Source organism: Corvus kubaryi, unplaced genomic scaffold (genome assembly GCF_017639235.1).
Source record: "Corvus kubaryi isolate FWS band 111438036 unplaced genomic scaffold, C.kubaryi_AGA036_p1.0 68, whole genome shotgun sequence".
Lineage (NCBI taxonomy): Eukaryota > Metazoa > Chordata > Aves > Passeriformes > Corvidae > Corvus > Corvus kubaryi.
The window spans coordinates 17,864,505-17,886,648 of NW_024582056.1; the positions used below are offsets into that span (position 1 = coordinate 17,864,505).

The 22,144-nt window shown below is 38.5% G+C and overlaps 1 protein-coding gene across 4 annotated transcripts in view; it reads right to left on the reverse strand.

Annotated features, from left to right (window-relative positions):
* Window positions 1-3,660: 3,660 nt before the first annotated feature.
* Window positions 3,661-22,144, reverse strand: part of LPCAT1 (lysophosphatidylcholine acyltransferase 1) — a 66,248-nt gene continuing 47,764 nt past the window's right edge. For 3 of the 4 annotated variants that reach the window (XM_042048625.1, XM_042048624.1, XM_042048627.1), the window contains 4 exons: window positions 21,290-21,443; window positions 20,313-20,411; window positions 16,219-16,357; window positions 3,661-11,153 (listed from right to left, as the gene is read on the reverse strand). In XM_042048625.1, the coding sequence (XP_041904559.1) occupies window positions 10,969-11,153; window positions 16,219-16,357; window positions 20,313-20,411; window positions 21,290-21,443 (577 nt within the window). In that variant the 3' untranslated portion in view covers window positions 3,661-10,968. The remainder of the gene's footprint in view (window positions 11,154-16,218; window positions 16,358-20,312; window positions 20,412-21,289; window positions 21,444-22,144) is intronic. The other variant, XM_042048626.1, reaches the window with a different exon arrangement.

Consider the following 22,144-nt stretch of genomic DNA (forward strand, 5'->3'; position numbering starts at 1 on the left):
ATCTCTGTGGTGACCAGTGACAGGACCTGAGGGAATAGCCTGAAGCTGTGTCAGGGGAGGTTTAGGTTTGATACTAGGAAAAGGTTCTTCACCCAGTGGATGGTTGGGCACTGGAACAGGCTCCCCAGGGAAGTGGTCACAGCACCAAGGCTGCCCGAGTCCAAGAAGTAGTTGGACACTGCTCTCAGGCACAGGGTGATTCTTGGGGGTGTCCTGTGCAGGGCCAGGAGTTGGACTTGATGATCCTTGTGGGTCCCTTCCAACTCAGCATATTCTGTGACTCTGTGAACTGGAACAGTGAAGGGTGGTGGCAGAACCCAGAAGAAGGGGAGGGTCTGGTGTCCATTCATCAGCTGCGGAAGCAGCCCCTAGGCAGCACGACTGCCAAGCAGCCAGCCAGACTCTGCTCTCATAGGCCTGAGCTTCCACATATTGTCCCTCAAGGGAGCTGGGAAGGCTCTTTTAGGCCCTGTGCTTGGATTGAAAAAGGAACGTTTCTTGTGGTCCTTAGATGTCTGCTTGTGTGTGGGTCAACCAGAAGGAAGTGATGATGTGAGTACTTACCTCAAGTACAGCTCAGCTGAGAGGCTTGGGCAGAGGGTACTGAGGGGCAGAAGAGGCACAAGCATGGGTTACAGATAACTGCCCCAGCAGCTCAGCGAGGTGGCATAACCAGGAGTTTCCATGAAACACAGATGAGAGAAAACAGACACTTGGGTAGGTGAAGGGCATCCACGCCCATCCTGTTTTCAGCTGGGATAAACTTAATTTTCCTCCTAGTAGCTGGTACAGAGCTGTGTTTTGGGTTTAGCATGAGAATAATGTTGGTAGCACACTGATGTTTTTGTTGTTGCTCAGCAGCGCTTACCCCAAATGAAGGACTTCCAGTGTTCCGTGGTCTGCCAGTGAGGAGGTGCACAAGAAGCTGGGAGGGAGCATAGCGTGGACAGCTGACCCAAATTTCCAAAGGGATATTCTATACCACAGGACATCATGCCCAGTATATAAACTGGGGGGAGTTGCTGGGGGAGGGCTGATCACTGCTCAGTGAGGGGCTGGGCATTGGTCAGAGGGTAGTGAGCAATTATGTTGAGCATAACTTGTTTCTCGTGGGTTTTATTCCTCTTTGTTGTCACCCTTTTCATTATTATTTTATCTTATTTTATTTCAACTATTAAACTGTTCTTATCTCAACCCCCAGATTCCTTCCTTTTTTTCCTCAGTTCTCCTCCTCTTCCCACCAGGGGTGGGGGAAGAGTGAGCAAGCAGATGTGTGGTACTTCGTTGCCAGCTGAGGTTAACCACAACAATTCCATCACTTGAAATTACAGAATAACATTAAGAAAAACACTAAGAAGTGTTTCGAGTCCCTTGAAATCTTCATACCATGCTGAATGTCTGTCACTTCTCTGGTGAGTTTCCCCAGTGTTTCACTTTTATTCTTGATACTGTTCATATTAATGGTTCAGCTTACACTCACTGGACCTCAGAGGATGCCTTTTTTCCACCCTCCATTATCAATTTCTCAGGTATATAGGTGTCTTGAGTGTTGGCTCCCTTCTTGTCTGTTTTCTGGATACAAAAATGTAGCCAGAGCTAATCCAGTCTAATTTAGACAGACTTATTCTCTGGAATTCTGGAGCGTCTTTTTTGAGTATTTTTTGATCTTTCAATATTCTTCTTTAAGCACGCAAAATAGAACTGGAACCAATATCACAGTCACAGAGGGATATTGTCTTTCTCTTTTTTTTTCCATCCCTTCTCCCCCCCACACCTCCAACCACCTGTATTTCATGGTCCCAGTTGTCAGGTAAACAAACACTGTTTTGCTACACACACTGGCACAGAGAACACACATCAACAAATCATGCCTAAACATATACAGACTCAGTCTTACTCACAATTATGGTTTGTATCCTTTCCCTTACTGTAAACTCTGTTGTTTATTAAAAAAAAAGAAATCCAGAGGAAACCAAGTATTTTTTGTTTTATTTTTAATTTGGCTTCACGCTGAAAATTCAATTTACAAGCCATTCATGAGGAAAATGTCCAGTTGGGCAGAATGAGCCATGATTGTGTAACTGCACTCAACACTTGTAATGTATCATTTAGGTCCCTTTCAGTAAATCATTTTACACCTTCTATAGCACAGTTTAAGCACCTACATCATATGCTCACTTCATCACACCCTATAGTCCATTTTAACCTATCAGACAAATAACAAGAGAAGAATGCTTGAATTGAGGTATTTCCTTTAAAAATTTACTGATCACTGGCATTCAGAGGTAATGTTAAATCATATAGTTTTAAACATTGAAAAAATGTACAAAACCAAGTTAATTTTTAAAAAATATTATCCTTAGTCTTCCATGCATGTTAATAAAAAATATAAAAATCAAATTTATAACACTGAAGCTATACTTTTTGTTCTGCAAAAGTATTTCCACAATTGGAGCCACAAGGTATGGTCATCTTTAGTACATTACTTGCTTTTGCTCTTCATTTTATGACGTATAGTCAGTTCAGTGCGAAGGTAATAGTCTATGTACACATATAATTGGAGCCACATGAGGGAAATTTACAGCAGAAAATATGCATTCAGATCATTATTATCCAGTAGCACTACATGTTACACATTTACACTGCTCATCCAAGGGCTCTTACAATAAAAAGCTTTTTTTTCCTTTAAACACACCAGGTCTGTTTAAGCAGCCTTGAAGTCAACAACTGAAGTTGTACCACTGATGGAACAACCACATGATACCTCACAAGTGAGTCTCTACAAAACAGATTCCTGCTCTGTCAACACAGGTTTCCAGCTAAAAGCATCCTTTTCATGGCAGTGCCTAACTTGGATTCAGTAGCAGTACAAGAAAATTCCGGAGTGTGATCATTTCAGTGTTAACTTTTTTGATTTTGTATTTAAAGTTTCAAGTGTGTTCAAAACCATAGCAATCTTTTTTTCTCCAAAATACAAAAATGATATCCTCAATGCAAGTTCAACAATAGAGATCAAAGCTATTTTTTTTGACTTATATCTCAGCTTGTTGATGACTCAATTTTATTTTTCCAAAAAAGATGAACTAGTACCTATGATCAAATTAGAAATGTGTCACACACCTGGAGAGGTGCTGGGAATTACAAAAAGGTTTAGAAAGTGGTCCCATTGAACAGATGTCAAATTCAGCACAATGCTGCAACACTGAAGTAGTATAGTACATAATACAAGGTTAGCTGATGCTTACTCTTGGTCCTCTTCCAGGAAACAAAGTCTATCACTTCTAAAGAAATTTAGTTCTGACTTCTATTTCTAACATTGCTGATTTACATGGACTCTTAATACCCTTAGAGCAATCCGAAAAAGCAATATAAACAAATCACCAAACACAAACAACTATAGAGACAAGCAGCTGCAATGGTTTTGCTTTTTGTCTAAGTATATACAATTGCTAAGGAGACATGTTTAACTTAAAGGAATTCTAATTCACATATGTAAAAATACAATTTCATTTTTAGATGTTTACTTTAAAACTGCTTTTGTTGTCTGGAAAATACAGCACTGGCTAACCTAAATGTCCCTTCTGAAATATAAGAAATATTTTCCTTGAAGTTCATTATAAAAGAAAACATAGGACAAAAAATATATATACTTAGGCCATAAAAGATCTTTCAAAGTTTATTTCTTTAGCGTTTAAAATACAAAATTGTCTTCATGCTGGATAGTGAATAAAAGACATGTATTTGGGTTTTCCCCATATACATTCATAGACTTAGAAACAACCTATTGTCAGATGAATTTCATTTCCAGTACCATGGTAGGATGAAAAGTGTCTGGGCATCAGCTTTCTTCGGTATCCACGAGAAGGCTTTGTTTGCAATCACATTATAGAACCTGCATTTGGAACATGGAAGTGAACAGGCTCACACTGACAGTGATATATATAGCGAGTCAGGAGTCAATCCAATTTAAGGTTGCACTGTAAACTTCTAATACTTCTAAATTTAATTTCTTGTTGCTCACAGGGACAAGAGAATCCCGTAAGCTCTTTCTGACCTGCTGTCACCTGGACACACCTGCAATGGGTGAAGTGTATGAAAAGAAAAAGCAGTTCTGTACCTAATGGCAGGCATGAGCTAAAATAGTACATGGGCTTTTAGTTTTGGGTAGCGTTACCAGAACAGGACTCGAATATTCATTCACCTGCTGCTCCCGGCTCAGGGAGAAAGTCCATGAATGTCACGTCAGCTTAAAAAGACAGCAGGGTCTCCCTCCGGCTGCAACAAACCTACAAAGAACAGACAGCACAAGCAAGAACTAGGGATTCAGTAAACTGAATTCACCAGCCCAAGAGGCAGAAAAGATCCTTCTTTACTGTCAGAAAAGGCCAGCTGCAGAGTGAAAACTTTGCTGCCGTGCTGGGCATGGATGGGATTTTCTACTTGCTGGTTCAGGATCAGAAGTTCAGCCTGATTTTTCTCCAGCTGACTTTGGCCTAAAACTGGCACTCTTAAATAACACCCCACTGATAATATAAAAATAGAGTATTACAGAAGCCATTATGACTTTTTTCCTCTTGCTTCTGACATTTTTGGTCAAAGCGAACAAACTGAAATGTAACACTATACCAACAGATTATCATTCAGCACCTTTTTTGAGATCCCCAAGCTATCCCAAGTGAGCTCTGATGTTCATATGGCTCTGTGCAACTTCACTCAGAATAAAGCAACATGGTAATTGTGTTCATTAAAAAAATAACACAAAGAGCTAAGTTAAGTAACAGGAATAACTTACTGAGGTGCAGTCAGTGCTAAGGTGATTCTACTGTTTCTGTTCCCAGAGTGATCACTTTAAAACTGCAAATTCATCTATATCCCAAAGCTGGCCTGCACAGGAGTACTCTGCTCTGCCACCCTGCTAAGGAAAATGGAATAAACAGCCACTGCTATCACACAACTAGTAAAATTATTTTGCATAATGAATTTGCAAGCCAGTCTAGGCAGTATCAACTACCATGCAGAAATGTCTCAGCATATCTCACAGAAACATGAACCCTCTATTTCATAAGCCTCTTACATCCTCTGCTCTCTTGGTATCACCCACTTCAGTTTAATCACATTGCACATGATAAAGCACATCACACCATCTGGGGAAAAAGAAGCTGCTTTCTACAAAACAAATCACTCTTCCACGTGAAGAAGTCAAAGTAATTATTAGTATCTTGAAAGAAACCTGAAATGTTTCCTAGAGAAAGAAACTGTCTTGACTTGAGCAGTATGAGATGCAGGAAATACTCACAGACCCAAGTCCAAGCACAACTAAAGGATGCCATGTTTGCTGCTGTGTTCTCTCAGTAGTTTTACATCAGTATTACCATTTATACATGGTTTGACCAAAGGTGTTGGTGACCAACATTGTATACCCAGTTCACCACCATAACTGTACCACACAATAATCGTCTTGTGCCTCTGAGGTGGTGCTGGAGGGTTTTTACCTGTAAGGAGATCTTACAAGGTTCCTGTCATGGTTTGAATACTTTTCTCCATAATTCAAAGAAAAAAGGCAGGGTGAGAAGATGAAGTCTCACTGTCTACACTGCCAGTGACCAAACCTTTACTGGCATGCTGCAGTACCTTCAAGAAATCATCCTCTGACTAAAGACCACCTGGCTTAAATACTACCTAGTCAGGGTAGCAAAATTACCCGAATGACCATGTCAGCCTTCCTGCTCATACGTGAAACAGATTTTGCAGCTTTGCTGGACTCTTCAATTAATAATTTAATTAATATCTCATTATCAATGGCACTGATGATAACTCTTACTTTCCATTTTGTATTCTTCCTTCTTTTTTTTTGGTTAAAGATCTATTCAGAATAATTTAAGTTTTCCTTATCAGCTGAAGTTCAGATACCTAAAAAGTAGAAAACTGTTTGAAGTGCCGGGTTCACAGGGAACTTGTGCGTCAGTGTGGCTTTAGGAGCCAAATCTGAGTTTTGTTAATGTAGAAATCTTGGCCAGTGTATTTGTCATTTCTTATTTCTAGAGCACTCATGAAAACTCTGCTAGAGAAAAAAGCAGAGGCTTCACATTAAGTAAAATGCAACATTTCAGAAAGTCTTATGAGATACACTCTGACCTAAAGAAGAATTAAACTTAGTTGGTCAGAGTTTTTAATCTGAATTTTCTTTTCTCTCCAGCCTAGTTTAGTCCTGTAACGTATGCAAAGCTGTGCTTACAGGGCTTTTTTTTTTTTTTTCTGAGATCACAGGATCTACAGCAAGTGCTACTAGGGTGTTGTGGTTTTGTTGTTCTTTTTTAATTTTTAAATTTTAAATTTTTTTTTGTCTTTTAATGAGAACGCTATTTTTGAAGGAGCAGAGAGCAGAAGGTGACTAAAACAGTTAATATGAGAAGCTCTACTTACCACATGGTAATATAAAAGTAGGAAGAATAATTTAATGGCAATACCAAAGATGGACTTATCAGGGAACTCATAAATAAATAAAACCATACCTGCTTCAAAAATTTATCAGATGTTGAAGTGCATCAATGACTTTTCCAGAAAAATGTTTACTGCATTTTACGAATACAAAAGTACTCCAAGCAGCCCAATGCTTAAACTAGCTAACAGAAGTATTCAGCTTGCATGAACACATTAATAAAGAGCTCTGTGTGACACTTAGCTATTTCCTTCCGGCAGCTGTGTCACTTAAGAGGTTGCATCACTTCCTACTGCACACATGTCCTTTTCAACCCCTGTGACCTAAGGATTTATACCTTCAAAATGGGATTAGCAAACACACACAAATCTGTTTGCTATTTATCACACTTAGATCATTCTAGCTACAATAAATGCATCAAAACATATAGTGTAATTAATGAATATAAAACTAAATGTACACCCTAGTTTCTCCATAAGGCTTATAGATTGCCTATGAAGCATTGTATCTGCTATAGCAACGGACTCTCCAAAAAATCTGTAATAACACTCGCCATACTGTGCTAGAGACAGTGGTTTAAACATGCTTTGCACCTACTAAACATTTGTTTGGTTTTAGTGGGGCTCCATTATGCTTGAAAAATATAAATGAAGCAATAAAAAAAACCCAAACCCCCAAATCTTCAGTTATCTTGGATTTTGTGCTTTTCTGTGTAACTTTAAATACTTGTTCAGAAGTATTACTGAATACTTCTGAGCCTTGGCTGGGTACCTCATACAATATGTAAAAATTCAGGTTGATGCAAGAGCTCTACTTGGCAAGGGATGGCAACGTTACATAAGAGTACAAAAATGCTCATCAGAAATGTCAAATGCCTTCACACCCCTACATTTTTTTGTATAAGGATCATTTCTGAAGTTAAGTAGTTGCAAAGAATCAAAGTAATTTCTGCATATGTCTCCTTGTAACTTTAGGGGCTGTTGATAGTACCTGTTAAAATATAACAATCTGCCTATAAAATCAGTAATATTTTAATGGCAAGCATTTACATGTCAATGTTTGGTGAAGGGGAAAGGAAGTTTTCACTTCTACTCCAAGTTTGCAGCAAGTCACTGAAACTTGACTGTCAAAACCCAGCTGCTCCATAGTCACATGCCTCTAAAAAGGGTTCTCATCAGGAACTACTGAAACACTTCTGCAGTTGGAGTTTGATGGATGAGTTGTAACAAATATTGCTGCAGTCATGCCACATGTTACAGGTCTTGGCCCTCAAGAGTCTGAGTTCACCACCCTGTGGTAATGTGGCTTTTCTCTCACTACAAGGCACTCTCATATTATATTCTACAGTGGAATTATATTAATAAATCTCAGTGTTGGTGACATGATGTGTGATCTAATGCTGTTTCTATGCATGCTGATCCTTCATCCTATCATTGATCCTATTATGTCTCCATCTCATTCCGTAATTTCTCAAAAGAGGAAGAATCACAATTCCTTCCAGAATATGTTGTTTTGTCTTATGCCTTTTTTTAAAATGAGTTTTAATCCACCAAGAATACTTGCTTGTGACTTGTGTTGGTCACCAGCCTTCTGCAGCAGCTCTGGACTGAGCTCACTGGTGCACAGGACTTTCAGTGCCTCTTCACCACAGAATGTGGCTCCTGTTTAAGGGCCCATCTACTACAGGCTGCAGCGCCCTTCAGTGTGCTCTGTACAGCTTAGGTGCACACAAGTACAGCTATTATACTCACCACAATTACAAAGCATCTCAAATAAAAATTTAAAAAAGCCAATGAACCTATGGGCTTTCATAAAACAGACCAAGTTACTCACACCATATGTGCAAATTAGACAATAGTATTCAGCCAACTTCAAGCAGCTTTCTTTACTCTTTCACAGATGTGGGCAGAGGATCTCTTCCTTTGGAGCTTCTCTCACTTCAAAGTTATCCACAGGATTCTATGCTTACCTTTTTCTTCTTTTCAGACACGTGTTGGGGAACTCTCTTTCCCCGCATTCTGAGATTCTCAAATTCCCAAGCTCACATACAAAGCAAAAGATAAATATCTTAGACAGCCAGCTTGAGCCACGTGCCATAGTCTTGCAGAGATGCAACATGTCCAGACTATATGTGCCTTCCCTTACATACTGTATAATTACAGAAAACAGACCATAGGGACATTTCCCTGTGACCCTGGGGCATGATCAACAAAATCAAGTGTCTCTATCTCAGCTGTCTTCTCTGTTATTAAAACCTCCGGTGAAGGAAGGCAGGCGCTTCACCCCATCTGGAATAACCCTTCTCCTTAGCTTAACTAAGTATTTTGTCAGAGACTTTTCCTAATGCTTAACTTGCCTTTTCAATTAATAGCTGGTATCTACCATCCATGAGTTCCTGTTTTCTCTATAGCAATTTTTTCCATATTTGAAGACTGTTCACATCTTCCTTCAGTCTCCTCTTCTTTGGATTAAAGGATACTTTTGATCTCTCTTTTTGAGTACTTTCTGTCCTCCAGACTTTACCCAGTTACACCCAATCTCTCTCAGGTGCCCCAGTATGAACAAGTACCTCAGGTGAGACCTTATCACATCTTGGTAATGCAAAAATACCACCCTGCTTCTCACAGGCCACATGCTGATGCATCCCTCTATCACGAGCATCTTTTCTGCAGCAATGAGTTAACAGTGCTCAGTTTGACATATTCTGTGCCATCCCTGCCTCAAGATACAACACAGTAATACCTTCTCCCTCCTCTGAGCAGCTGACTATTCCTACTTAACTGTACTTTATCATATGCCTTATTTTTTCAATCCATTTCTCCTGTTTTTCATGATCAATTTTAATTCAAGTCAGGAAGTCTGCTGCCTCCCTGTCAGCTTGGCTTTTGTTACCTAGATAAATCAAAAATTTAATTATTGTCTCTACATACCTTCATAAAGCGTATTTTCTTACTTTTTTTTCCTCCTACCATTTTTATTAAAGCCAGTTCCAGTTTGGAGACCTGTCACATATGGTTAGGGATTTCTAAGGACACATTCCAATACCCTAATGAGCTTTAAAACACCTCCTGCTATTTAAAAAAGAGTTATAAAAGCATTTGGCACAAACAGACTTCCTTTGCTAAAATTCCTTCCTTTCAAATCTAGTTTTAAATTCCTTTGTGGAAGACTCAAATCTCAACAGTTTTCCAATCACAAAATCATCATATTTTAGCACAGCCCTACAAAATTAGTCAGAAATTACTTGAAAGATTTTTTTTTTGTTTGTTTGGAAGCAGAGTTGCCATCACAGTTATTTTGTGACAGAGTCCTCCTTCCTATTCCTTGAGGCTTTTGTCACATTTCCTAATCAACGAAGCTCTGTGGTTTTATAATAGTCCAGATTTTTCTCTGAGACCCCCAGTAGTAGTTAAGGCATCTGGCTTTACAAAAGGAAATGTAGGTATTACTAATAGAAGTGTGGTGGGTTTTTTAACAGTTCTAAACTATTCTAAGATTCATGTATGTTCTATGAAGTATATGTAATGTTGCTATAGAGATTTAACTAGCACTTCTTCAGGATGTTCTGTAACTTGTTGCTGGCTTGGCCTCTGAAGTGACTGCAACGTTTTCCAACTTGTGCTGATACACCAAAGTTTTCATGGTGTGTTCCATGCTATGTTATCTGTACAGGCTTTCTACAAAAGAAACCTGTGATTCCTGATAAATCTAAATCAAATATAGCTGTGTAAACATCTCCCATTAAAATGTTTTATGGACATGATTTGAATTGGTTGTAAGAGAAAAGCACAAACAGTTTGGTTACGTATTTTCAAACAGTATGTGGCATGTCAGTTTGGAAAGAATTCATGTTTAATTGCATCCGGAATATTACAGTAGAAATGTGTTGGGGTGACGGATAAGGAGCCTTTCCTTTTCATTCTACCATGGAAAGAGAAATAATTTTGTCATTCAACAATAAAAATAAAAAGTAATCCTTAGCAAGTTTTTGTATGACCATTTCCAAACTGTTCACTGAAACCAAAACAAAGGGCCAAAGTATGCTTGCTTTGCTCAAGAGAATAATCCCACTGAAATCAACAAGACTGACTATTCAGATATGGACAGCAAAGTCTGGCCCCAAATAAACATTCCCATACCTAGGGAAAACACTAATCACCAAAGTGCACTTTACACCATAGTAGCTACAGTTTCTTTATACATGCACGGTTTGTGCGACACTTTGTACATGGAACTAGCCAATGGAATATAAATAAGATGTGCCGCTTCCTTTTAAATATGAACATTAATAATGAAGCACATTCACATTATTACCTTTCAAAGACCTTTTAAAAAAAAACAACCAAAAACAACCTTTCCCAAAGTAACCTGGAACATGTTGTTAAATATAGCACATACGATTCAAAGGATGGTATTAAGATAGAATTTTCACACACAAAACTGGTATTTGCTGTATAATTGGAGTGACTTATGAAAATTCCAAGAAAATACAACCCTCTCACCAGGAGAGGAAGGTAACAGTTGTAGTGTTAATTCAGTTTCTTCTGCAGGGGCTTCTTTCTATCTCCAGCGTTGTCAGGGCTGAAGTCAGTACAGATACCATTAGGAGCAGAAAGAGATGGAGTCTCCAAGCCACTCTCAGCTCCCATCTGATCAGCATAGAGATAGTCTTCTGCAAAGTGTGGGTGCAACTCAGCAAATGTGTAGAAGTCATCTAAAAAAAAAAAAAAAAAAAAAAAAAAAAAAAAAAGTTGTTGCACAGAATCAGCTCTTTGAAACAGAAGGATGCTAAATTTGAATACTTACACATATATAATCACATGATTTCTTCAGAGAAAAACAGCAGCAGTTAACATAATGCTATCCCCCGTGCTTGTTTTAGCTTCTCAGCAAAAGTTTACCATATCCGCAGAGCTGAGATGCTGCAAAGAGTTATCTAAGCCCTCTGAAAACACTTCAGGCCAGAGCTTAGCTTGCATGAAGGGGCAAACAGGCTCAGATTTGCATTAAAATGCATGATGAGCACCACATGCCCTGACATAGCATTTCACTATTCACTGGGGAAGTACAGAAGCCCTCCAGCTGAAGATCACTGAACATCAATAGTCATTTCTTAAATTCTTAAAACTCTTTTGCAGACATGCCCTTTAATGCTTTGCACTCATAATTTGATTCAACCTAACAGCAGCTGTCATTGCCACCTTCCGCTTTCAAGAGCATTTCAAAAGTCCCAATATTTTAGAGAATAATATTGAGGGGATAATTTATAACACATGAAAAAACTCCTGATTTTAATGTTGGATGATAATACAATAATAAGAAGAGCCAGATTACTTCTTAGGGGAGTGGGGAAGCCTTAATATAAAGAAGTAACATTTTGTGTTAAAAATCAGACTTTTGAAACTTTGTCTCAATTTGCCCATATGACTTTATTCAGACATGATTTGAACACAGGATACTGCAAAGGATCCAAGCAACAAGCAGCTATTCTTATAACATAAACTGACACTAGAAAAATCTGGATGTGAATGTTTTCACTAATTCAGTCACCTACAATGTATCACACACCTCCCACTCAAATTCACTGTGCTATCCCAGAAGAGCTCATGATCAGACAATGCTGTGAATTCCCCGGAGTGCAGAGCGAATGACACCTGAAGAAGCCTTTCAAAGGAGTGAAGCCCAGTTCCTCCTAGTACAACTGGGCTGGTATGGAAGAAGGGAACCACTGCAGCTTTCCCTCTCTGCCACTCTTTGAGATGACATGATTTGTCACTACTGCAAAGGGCAAGGGAATGCCATATGGCTCACAAGGCACTGAAGTTGTAGGGCAACCCTGCCTCTGAACTGTTGCAAAGGGATAGATGGGGAGAAGGAAATAAGTGTAACTTTATCCTTCCACTAACAAAAAACTGGGTATCCTTTATCCACAGTTTATATAGAGTATTCTGGACCTATACCTTCAACAAAAGTTGATGAAATTTAGGTCATGAAAACCAACATTGCTATCTATGTTGAATAACCTCTAGGTACAACAGTCTAATGGATCATATAAATGCTAAAGTCTCCATGAGGAAAGAAGAATCCAAAATATCTGAAAATGCACACAGCAAAGACGTTTCTTTTGACAGTGTTTAATGCAAGTTCAACTTAAAAAAAAAAAAATCTCGTAGCGAAGAATTTGATTCATCTAACCTTTTTCAAGACAGAAACATGGGACTTTTTAATATTTAAAACATTTAACAGTGGTAGTATTTGCAAAGATGTATTAGAAACACTTGAGGGCAAACTGATTCATCAGAATCAGAACAGTTAAGTACATTCAATGAAACCAACTGATTATATTCTTTTTCTGCAGCTAACAAGGAGACAGTAATCAGCTGTCAGCCTTAATCTTAACTGGGTCTGGCCTGCAGCAGGACCATGAAAGCATTCCCTTTTTTCATAAGGATGCTTTAAGCACATCCCAAGGACGTTCTGTTTTTTGTAACAACACATACAATGTGTCCATCATATTAATGACCATGAAAAATAGCCTTTTTTTCTTGGGAAAGGTCATTCTAATATTTGGCTCAACTAAGATAAATACAAAAATTTCAACCAGCAGCACCAAAGATGCTCTTACAATCACATTAAACATGGGAAAGACTGGACTATTTACTGTAGATGCCAGTCTAAGTGATTTCTTAAGAATTTACAGTATTTTTTCAGAAAATAAATTCAGAAAAATCCCTTGAAGCAGTTGTTCACACAGTTACAATAGTTTATATCCAAATTTTCATCCTGATAATTATGTGAGGATCCATCCCCCAAAGTTTTAGCAGTACTGGATCTAAATGAAAAACCTCTGTTTTCAGGGAGCACTGAATTGAACAGGGTAACATTTTAGATAGATCTCAGTAAGCTGACATTTTGGGTCCTGCTGAAATAAGTCCTGAAGATATTAAGGAATATTTATCAAAGTTGTACTCAGCAGAGTGTAATGAAAAGTGCTTGGAATCCCATTTGCTTCATTCATCAGAAATGTGAAACAAGGTGATGTAGAAAGAACCAGCTGTTCCAGCATTACTTCTAATCACAGAAGAGCTCAAACTGAAAGCAACTGTGAAGCACTAGACTGAAGGAAAGATTACCTCAGTCTAACTTGGGGAGGAAGGTGATTTTGCTTCTACCTCCACTAAGAGCAAAGAGACATAAAGAAAGAAAGAATCCAAAGTGGAGCTAAGACTCACGTCTGTATCTTTGTATTAAGTATGCATATGCACTGCAAGAACTTCAAGAGGTTTTTATCCTACCCTTGAAACACCCTCCTACTACTTGCTGCTCCTCCTGGAAGCTCTGTGTTCACCAATCTCCTCTAGTTTTTGTTTCCACTCAGGTAATAATTACCTTAGTGTACAGCAACTTAATAGGATAATCCGGTGGTTAATATATAATCATTTTAAATAATTCATCCTTCTCTGATTGTTCATCCATGCAGATACTCCAAATACGACCACTTCCCCTTTTTTTCTGGTTACAGCAAGCCAGGCAGTCTTCAGAACACTTTCACAGTCTGAATTGTCTATCAAGAGCTGGTAGAGCGTTTCCTAGAATTTGAGATGCCCTCCTAGAGAACCTATTCAGACTCTCCATAATCATGCCTTAAGACTGATAAATCTTGCCTCTGTCTATATTAGACTAAAAGGATAAGCTTTGCAATCAAAGTGCATCTGAACAACTAAGCCAGCTGCACACTGCTCAAGAGAACTGATACACAGATCTTTGGTGACCAGTGTACTTTCAAATGCAAGAAAAATCCAGATTTCCAACAATTCAGACTCCTGATTACCAATCTAGTTACACAATCTTGATTTTGCTACTGGTTATTCTGTTTACCTGCAACCTGAGCTTTTCCTTTGGGATGAGATCTGTGGCTTCAAAGACTCTGCCGTGTATGCAGCAATTTAGGTTTGATACTTTTATCTTTTGCTCTTACAAGTAAGACTTGACTTACTTCTCCTGCTTTAAATTCCAACACCCTAGAAAGAAGATTGTCAGTAGACCTCTGCTGTGTGTATCCAAAGTAACATCAGTTCCAACAGATTCAATGTTTTGATTTCTCAGAACGTGTCTGGACAATATCTTCAGAACCGTGTAGTCTTCAAGTTTTTTCACCTCTCCTTTCTAGTAAGTAAGTGCAACAAATTGAGCATGTGTGAAGTTCCACATAATCTCAGGAAAGGCAAGAGGTTGAATATTTGTGGCAGGAACTTTCAAGACAGAAATGCAATACCAAAAGTTTATTTGCAACTTCTAATTCTCTAATAAATTGGATATTTATTCTCACTATTAAACTTCCAGATATGTTAAAATGACATGTTTCTATTATAAAATGAGCACTTCTCTCAGAAAAAACGCTAAGGAAAGTTTCAAAGAAATTATGTAAACACCATGCTACTATCTACTTTGTGTTGCCTCACAAAAGACTGTTCTTGACTACAGGAAATAAAATGGTGAAAATGAGAGCCAAGCACTCCAGTGGCCACTGCTGTGGCTTGGTGGTCCAGATTTTCTTGTGATGGGAACATATGAGGACCACTTAGGGAAGAAGTGCAGATTAACTGCAACTATTAAAGATGAATATTAAAATACTAGTTCTTTGGTAACTCACATGACCTTCTCTGAGTTCACTTGTACATGACTACAAATTTAGCTATTCTCAAACAATGAAATGTGCTAAAATTAGAGTTCTGCCATGCTTACCAGCTAAAGATTTGTGCTGGTATTTTTGAAGCTGGTGACTGGGAGGTGGGGAGAAGAGCTGAGTTGGGTATGAGTTGGAAAACACAGAGCAACAGTGATAGGCAGGAAGAAGGCAATGGGCAGGATGGATGTGGAAATACTGGGGATGTGACAGATGAGAGGCACAGAAAGGAACAGGGTAGGGCATCAGGAACCAAGGAGAGGAGACACAGTCAGGAAATAAGGAAAGGACAGTGGCAATGACACTCATTTCAGTAACTAAAATATTTTTGTATTTGAAGATTTACATGCATATTGTATGATTGAAACACAGGAACTACTAGTGTAGAAACTATGATTTACTAACACTGATGCATTAATTTGTAAGATTTTTACAAATTAAATACATACTGATTATCCTGAGGGAAAAACAATTGGAACAGGGTATATCATAAGCACCTCTACTGGAAATACATAATATGTTGGCTATCAACAACTCAGTTCATACTTAAATGATACAACTAAATTTAGAACCTTACTGCATAAAACAAAGAATCTGAAGTAACACACAAGTACTCTGACTCCCAGCACAATCTATTCACCCAGGTCTCAATTTTTCAAATTCAACTTTCTCGCCTCCGTTCCACCTACATTACAGACTATATAATAGGCAGCCTGGTTAACCCCCTCTTTTTCTGCTCCCAGACATAAGATACAAAACAACAGGACAGAGCTAAGGTAGCTTCCTTTAAAACTATATATTCACACACATGGAAGTCACAGAACAGAATATGCTGAACGAGCTAATCCTTGTATTATGTGACTTGATGTGTAAGGGAAAACTGAAAACATGCAAACATGGTATTTGATACCAAAGGCGAAACTAATTTTTAAAATGTAAATTTACTTTGTTTGCAGTGCTTTTATCAGTACTGAAGTCAATAAGCCAACTAAAAAAAGTAGAGTTTAATAAAAATGCAACTTCTTTGTTTATCAACGTGAGTGCAGGCAACTTAGACATTTTGTGCCAGTTCAGATGCAGTTAGAATACTTACCATATGTAATCTTTCCTTTTTCGTCTTCATCTACAGCCCTAAAAAGATGTGTAACATCAATCTGTGACACACCCATGGCAGTCTTCAGAATATGAGCTAAATCCTCTTCTGTTATAGTTCCGCTTTCTGACTGGTACAGCTATAAATCAAGACAGCAAGATAAATCATTGCAAAGCTGAATGCCAACTCCTAGAAACAGCACTACATTGAAGTAAAGCGAAATAAAAATTTGGTATTAGAAATTCTAGTCATTCTCAGACTGATGTGATATATCAAGGATTTCAGATTAGTCTGGGTAAAAGATATCATCATCAGTTCACCTGTGTATGCTTAGAAAGTAAAGCTTGTTATATTCAGAAGAAAGTCCTATGTTTACATGCCTAACCACTGGAATTACAGTGATACTCAGTGACAAGACTGTCAATCACTAACAAGTTTTGCAAATATATAAATGAGAATAATATTCAGTCCATTGAGCTACATGTCTAAACTCCAAGACAGTCTGTGGTATCGAGAGATATATTTAGGTCAGCTTAAATCAGATACCATTTCCACTTGGTCAGATGTAAAACTCAAGATTCCTTTGACCAAAATCCAAAAGCCAGTTGGCATAAAATGCCTGTATCTAAATGGTATTAATCAGGAGAATCCTATCCCATACATCAGTGATGGGCATATAATTTTCTACAAGTATTTATTCTAGAAAACAAGAATTTGCATAATCTTACATCCTAAAAAGTTACCTCACAGAAGGAGTTAGTTTTACTACTGACAGATTGATAACTAAGAATAATTGTTCATAGTCTCATTCCATCTTTGCATATGTGCAGTTTTTCCCTGAGAAATGGACCTGAATACTTCAAAACATCTGTACGAAATACAGCTTCATTAAGCTTCCTTAAGATAACTCAATTTGCCTGTACAATGTAAAGCGAGAGAGAAGAGTTTTTGAAACATTCCTGTCTCCTTTTCAAGCATGGTAACACTGCAAACATCAAACAATGTAAAAAGTGCTGTTTTGGAAACTTCCTTTTCATTTCTCTACATCATCGAGAAGGTGGGAACTGATGAGATTGAACAAAACAGGCATAAGTATGTATTTTTCACACAAGCAGAAGCTGTTGTCATGAGGTAGCACACCTCAGTGGAATAAAAATATTGAAGTTCCATGGAAGACAACATATGCTCAAATCAGGAATCTTGCCTTTACCCCCCCAGCACCTAACCTGCACAGTGTTTCACAGGAATAGGGGAAAGGACAAGACATTTCTTAAATAAAACCTGCTACCTTTTGACAGAACAAGCAGTCAGGTAGTACTGGGTGGTCAGGTTCACGAACACCATATTGACAAGATCTACAACAGCCTTTCGTTTCTTTAGCAGTTCAGAAGGGAAGGTGTAGCACTTACACCGGAGTGCAGCTCTTAGTCCAAACCCCCTGCCAAGGCAGGGTCACCTAGAGCAGGGTGCACAGGAGTGCATCCAGGTGGGTTTGGAATGTCTCTATAGAGGGAGACTCCACAACCTCCCTGGGAAGCATGTTCCAGTGCTCTGCCACCCTCAACATAAATAAGTCTTCTTCATATTGAGGTGGAACTTATTGTGATTTAGTTTATGGCCACTGCTCCTCATCCTGTTGCTGGGCACAACTGAAAAGAGTCTGGCACCATTGTCTTGACACCCACCTTTGAGATATTTACATGCATTAATGAGATCCTCTCTCAGTCTTCTCTTCTCTAGACTAAACAGTTCCCTCAGTCTCTCCTCATTGAAGAGATGCTTCACGCCCCTCATCATCTTTGTGGCCTCCACAGGACTCTCTCCAGTAGCTCCTTCCTTGTACTGAGGATCCCAGAACTGGACACAGCTCTCCAGATGTGGCCCCACTAGAGCTGAATAGAGGGGAAGCATCACCTCCCTCCACCCGCTGGCCACACTGTTCCCAGTGCACCCCAGCATCCCACTGGCCCCCCTGGCCACAAGGGCCCTGCTGGCTCATTGTCAGCCTGTTATCCACCAAGACCCCCAGGTGCTTCTCTGCAGAGCTGCTCTCCAGTAGGTCAGACCCCAGCCTGTGCTGGTACTTGGGGCTATTCCTCCCCAGGTGCAGGACCCTGCACTGGCCTGCACTGGCCTGCACTTGCTGAACCTGATTGGGTTTCTCCCCATCAAACCCTCTAGCCCGTGAAGTTCCCACTGAATGGCAGCACAGCCCTCAGGTGTATCTCTCACGCCCCCCACTTTCGTAACAACTCCATATAATGATACTATTTTTCAAGTTCTTCAGTCATACTAAACGCTCTCACTTTTAAAATGTGTAGCTATGTGAAATGTTGCACTTTTTCTGAAAGCAAATGACAGCAAAAAGTAGCAGGAAGCAGAGGACAGCACCTGTTCAAAGTCATACACTCATGAACTGGCTAGATCCTTCAACGGGTCCAGGTAAGCTGTGTGAATATCTTACTGTATGTGAAGTCAGGACAGGAGGTAGGAATGGATTAAAATGGCTCTTTCTTTTTTTTTTTTTTTTTCCTAGAACGAGCAAAATTTCCTCAGCTTGAGACTTTTTGTAACTCTTCCAATCATCACTAGTAGGATAAAATGAGCCAAACCTGTTTTCCCTGGCTGAGTACGTCTTAATACACACATAAAGCTTCTTTGCAGTTTTATAGCTAATTTTATATTTTGTAATTAACAAAGTAACTCAAAATTATGTATTATGAGTTGGAGAATGAAGCAGATAAGGAAGAACAGAAATTTTCCTAAGAAACAGTTTTATTAACTTCAAATGCTTCCAGAAAGAAAATAACCACCCTATCTGAGCTTTTCTTCCTCTCAAATGATAAAATGATATTGCACATTATGAAACATGACAGCTAAATTAAAAAAAAGAATTCCCCAAAGCCCCCTTTATGTTTACTTCAAATTTGTTCATTTTAGTATGAAGACATGGAGCTGACCAAACAGCACCTGACTATCTCTCTGTGCCATTTCATAGCTGAAGTAGATGAAGTCAGGACAGAGACCTTTCTGTCAGCTTTTCCCTCAGAAGAAGTAGATAACAGCAGCTACTAGTGGCAGATTTCCCACAATATTTGTAGGAACTAATAATTTTTGCTCTTTCCTCCTTTGCCAAATTTATTGGATTCTGGCCGAAGGGTAAGAATGATACATGTGAACACTAAGCATTCACAGGAGCCTCACTTCTTCAGCAAGACGTAGTTGAAGTAGTCATGCTGAAGAACCTGAACACAACTACACAGAAAAGAAGGCTGCAATGTAGCACCATGCAATTGAATGCTCTCAGCTCCATGCATTCACTAGTGAAGACAGCATCAAGACTTAGCACTTCTCAGTTTCAGTAACACTGAAGACCATGTGAATTCAAGGCAAAGAGAGAAGATGATGCAGGATGCAGCATGTTGAAACAGTAATATTAAAGAAATTAATTGAAAATTAATACATCGAGGTGTCAGAAACCCATTGGTTAAGCATTGCTGCTGTCACTTTCCCAAAAAGCTTGCATTAACAATCTATGGTGATGCTATGACAAACCACTGAGGCTAGAGCAAGATCAGGAGCACTTCTGGGAAGCATCAAGTCTGGACAAAGACTTCACGACCACCACACAAACATGGTAAGACTAAGAGGGAAGAAAATCTTTACAAGAAGAGAAAAGGAGATTAAAAAAAATACTCTATTAACATGTAGGAAAAATTTAAAAAATACTTTATTAACTTGAAAAATTAGATTTGGTTGAAACATTCTAAGAGTAGTAAGTACAACTCAACAGCCGGTTTGTTTAGAGGAATCAATACCAAGGACTTGAGGTTTGAGACTTAATTTGCTGAAAAGGATTCTACCAGAATTCTACAAAGAAAAATTTCAAACAGCAAGCTTCCATAATTTTACACAACTCACACTTGAAATGCATTCCCTGTTAATGTGAACTCTTAATCTAATTTTCCATTAGTACCGTTTTAAAATGTAATTAAGTATTAAAAGGGAATGTGGAAACTTCTATTGAGTCTAACGCCAGTATTAACAATTTCTAAAAATAAGTAAACTACATAGAGCAAAAAAATGCTGCTTACCTGAAATGCCAACTGAATTGTTTCCAGAGTTTTGGATGGCTTACAGACAACTGACAGAGCAATGACAAATTCCCGAATGTCAATTACGCCATCTTCATTCTGTGAAGGAAAACCTCCCCTCAAAACAGTGCAGTTTGTCTGAGAATTTTCATAACTAACAGTTGCTAAAAATACAGAATATTCAGAAAGATTTTTACGTGTGCCACAACAAAAAAACCAGTCTCACTGAAACGAAATCACATGAGGACAAGAACCTGGGTGAAAGCCCTGCAGGTCCTTCTCAGAGTCTCAGTCAAAAGTCATAGTTTAAATATTCTTGGAAGACAGTGCTGCTTCTGTCACCCTTCACTTGCATATTTAAGATTTTTTCCATTAAACCATCTGAATTACTGGGCTGAAATTAAAACCAGAGAACCAGAGGACAACACACCCTAATTTAAGCCCTGAATACATGACATCTGCTCCAAGAGAGAACACTGTGGACCTATCCACCTCCTGGTCCAGACAGCACCTCATCCTGACAAAGATAATCATCATTTCTCCATTCTGACTGATTGCCAGAGGAATGAAAAACTGCTTCATTTGCCAAGATCCTTCAGGTTTCGGGCACTGTAGAAGAACAAGTTTATTTATATTTATTTATATTTATTTACACGGTAAATGAAATATCAGCTACCAGACACTGCATTCAGCTGCAATGAGCAGCAGCAGAGGTCTCGCCTGACCCTTTCTTCCTCTTCATATTTTGCATCTAGAAAAAAACAGGTTTTGTCCAGCTGATACTCCTTTTAAGTTCTACCTGAAGGAATGCTTTATTTAGCTGATATGTGCCCTTACCTTGCTGAAAGGGAAGTGCAGCAAGCAAATACTATGAAGTGCTCAGAATAAGACCTCAGTGAATTCGATTGAAACAGAAGTAGGCTAAAGTAGAGTTTACCAAAAGTAATAAAATTTTAAAACTTAATATTGCTTCTTACCTCATCAAAAAGTGCAAACATACTTTCTAATGTCTGAGAAATTGGAAATTCCAAGTAGGCTGAAAATTCTTTAAGATCAACCTTTTCTTTCTTCATTTTCATGGCACTTGCAGCATATTTATCAAGATCATCTTCAAGTTTTTCTGGCTTCAGCCTATAAAGCGTATTATTTTTGCAGATTTTAAAAATCAACCCAGTTTTAACAATACATATTTCAAAATATCAAATGAAACAATGGATGATAATGGTGTAAAGCATTACAAAGTCTGGATTAAGAATTATTACACAACTTTATTATAAAATACTATATTTCTGTAATTTTAAAGCTCCTATTAGTTCTCAAACTGTTTTAAGAATTACTGCAAGGGCTTAAGAACCCGGGACAAACTCACGTCCTTCAGTCTACCTTGGTTATAAGCCGTATGTGTAAGCAGTTCAACAGGAAGAAACACAGTCTAGAACTAGCTAGTAAATTCCAAGCATGGAGAACGAGGTGGAATTTAAGTCACCTGAATATGGCTGTATTGTAGGACAGTAACACAAACAAATTATGTTTCCAAATTCACTAATGTCACTGAACAGGAAGGATATGATGCATCTTGCCTTAAAAAAAAAGATCAGGGATTACATAATAGTGATTATACTGTTAATCCTGTTTGTCAGTCCTCATTTATCACATTCAGTCTTTAGCTGGACACCATTATGAGGTAATGGTAACCCAAACAAAATTCTAGCAGTTCATACAGCTACAGCATTTCCTCAGTCCTTCCCATTGCAAAGCCATACCTTGAATGCTGAATGAACAGCTTTATACTTATGCAGATATCTACTGCGTGGTTGTTGGTTAGTTTTTTT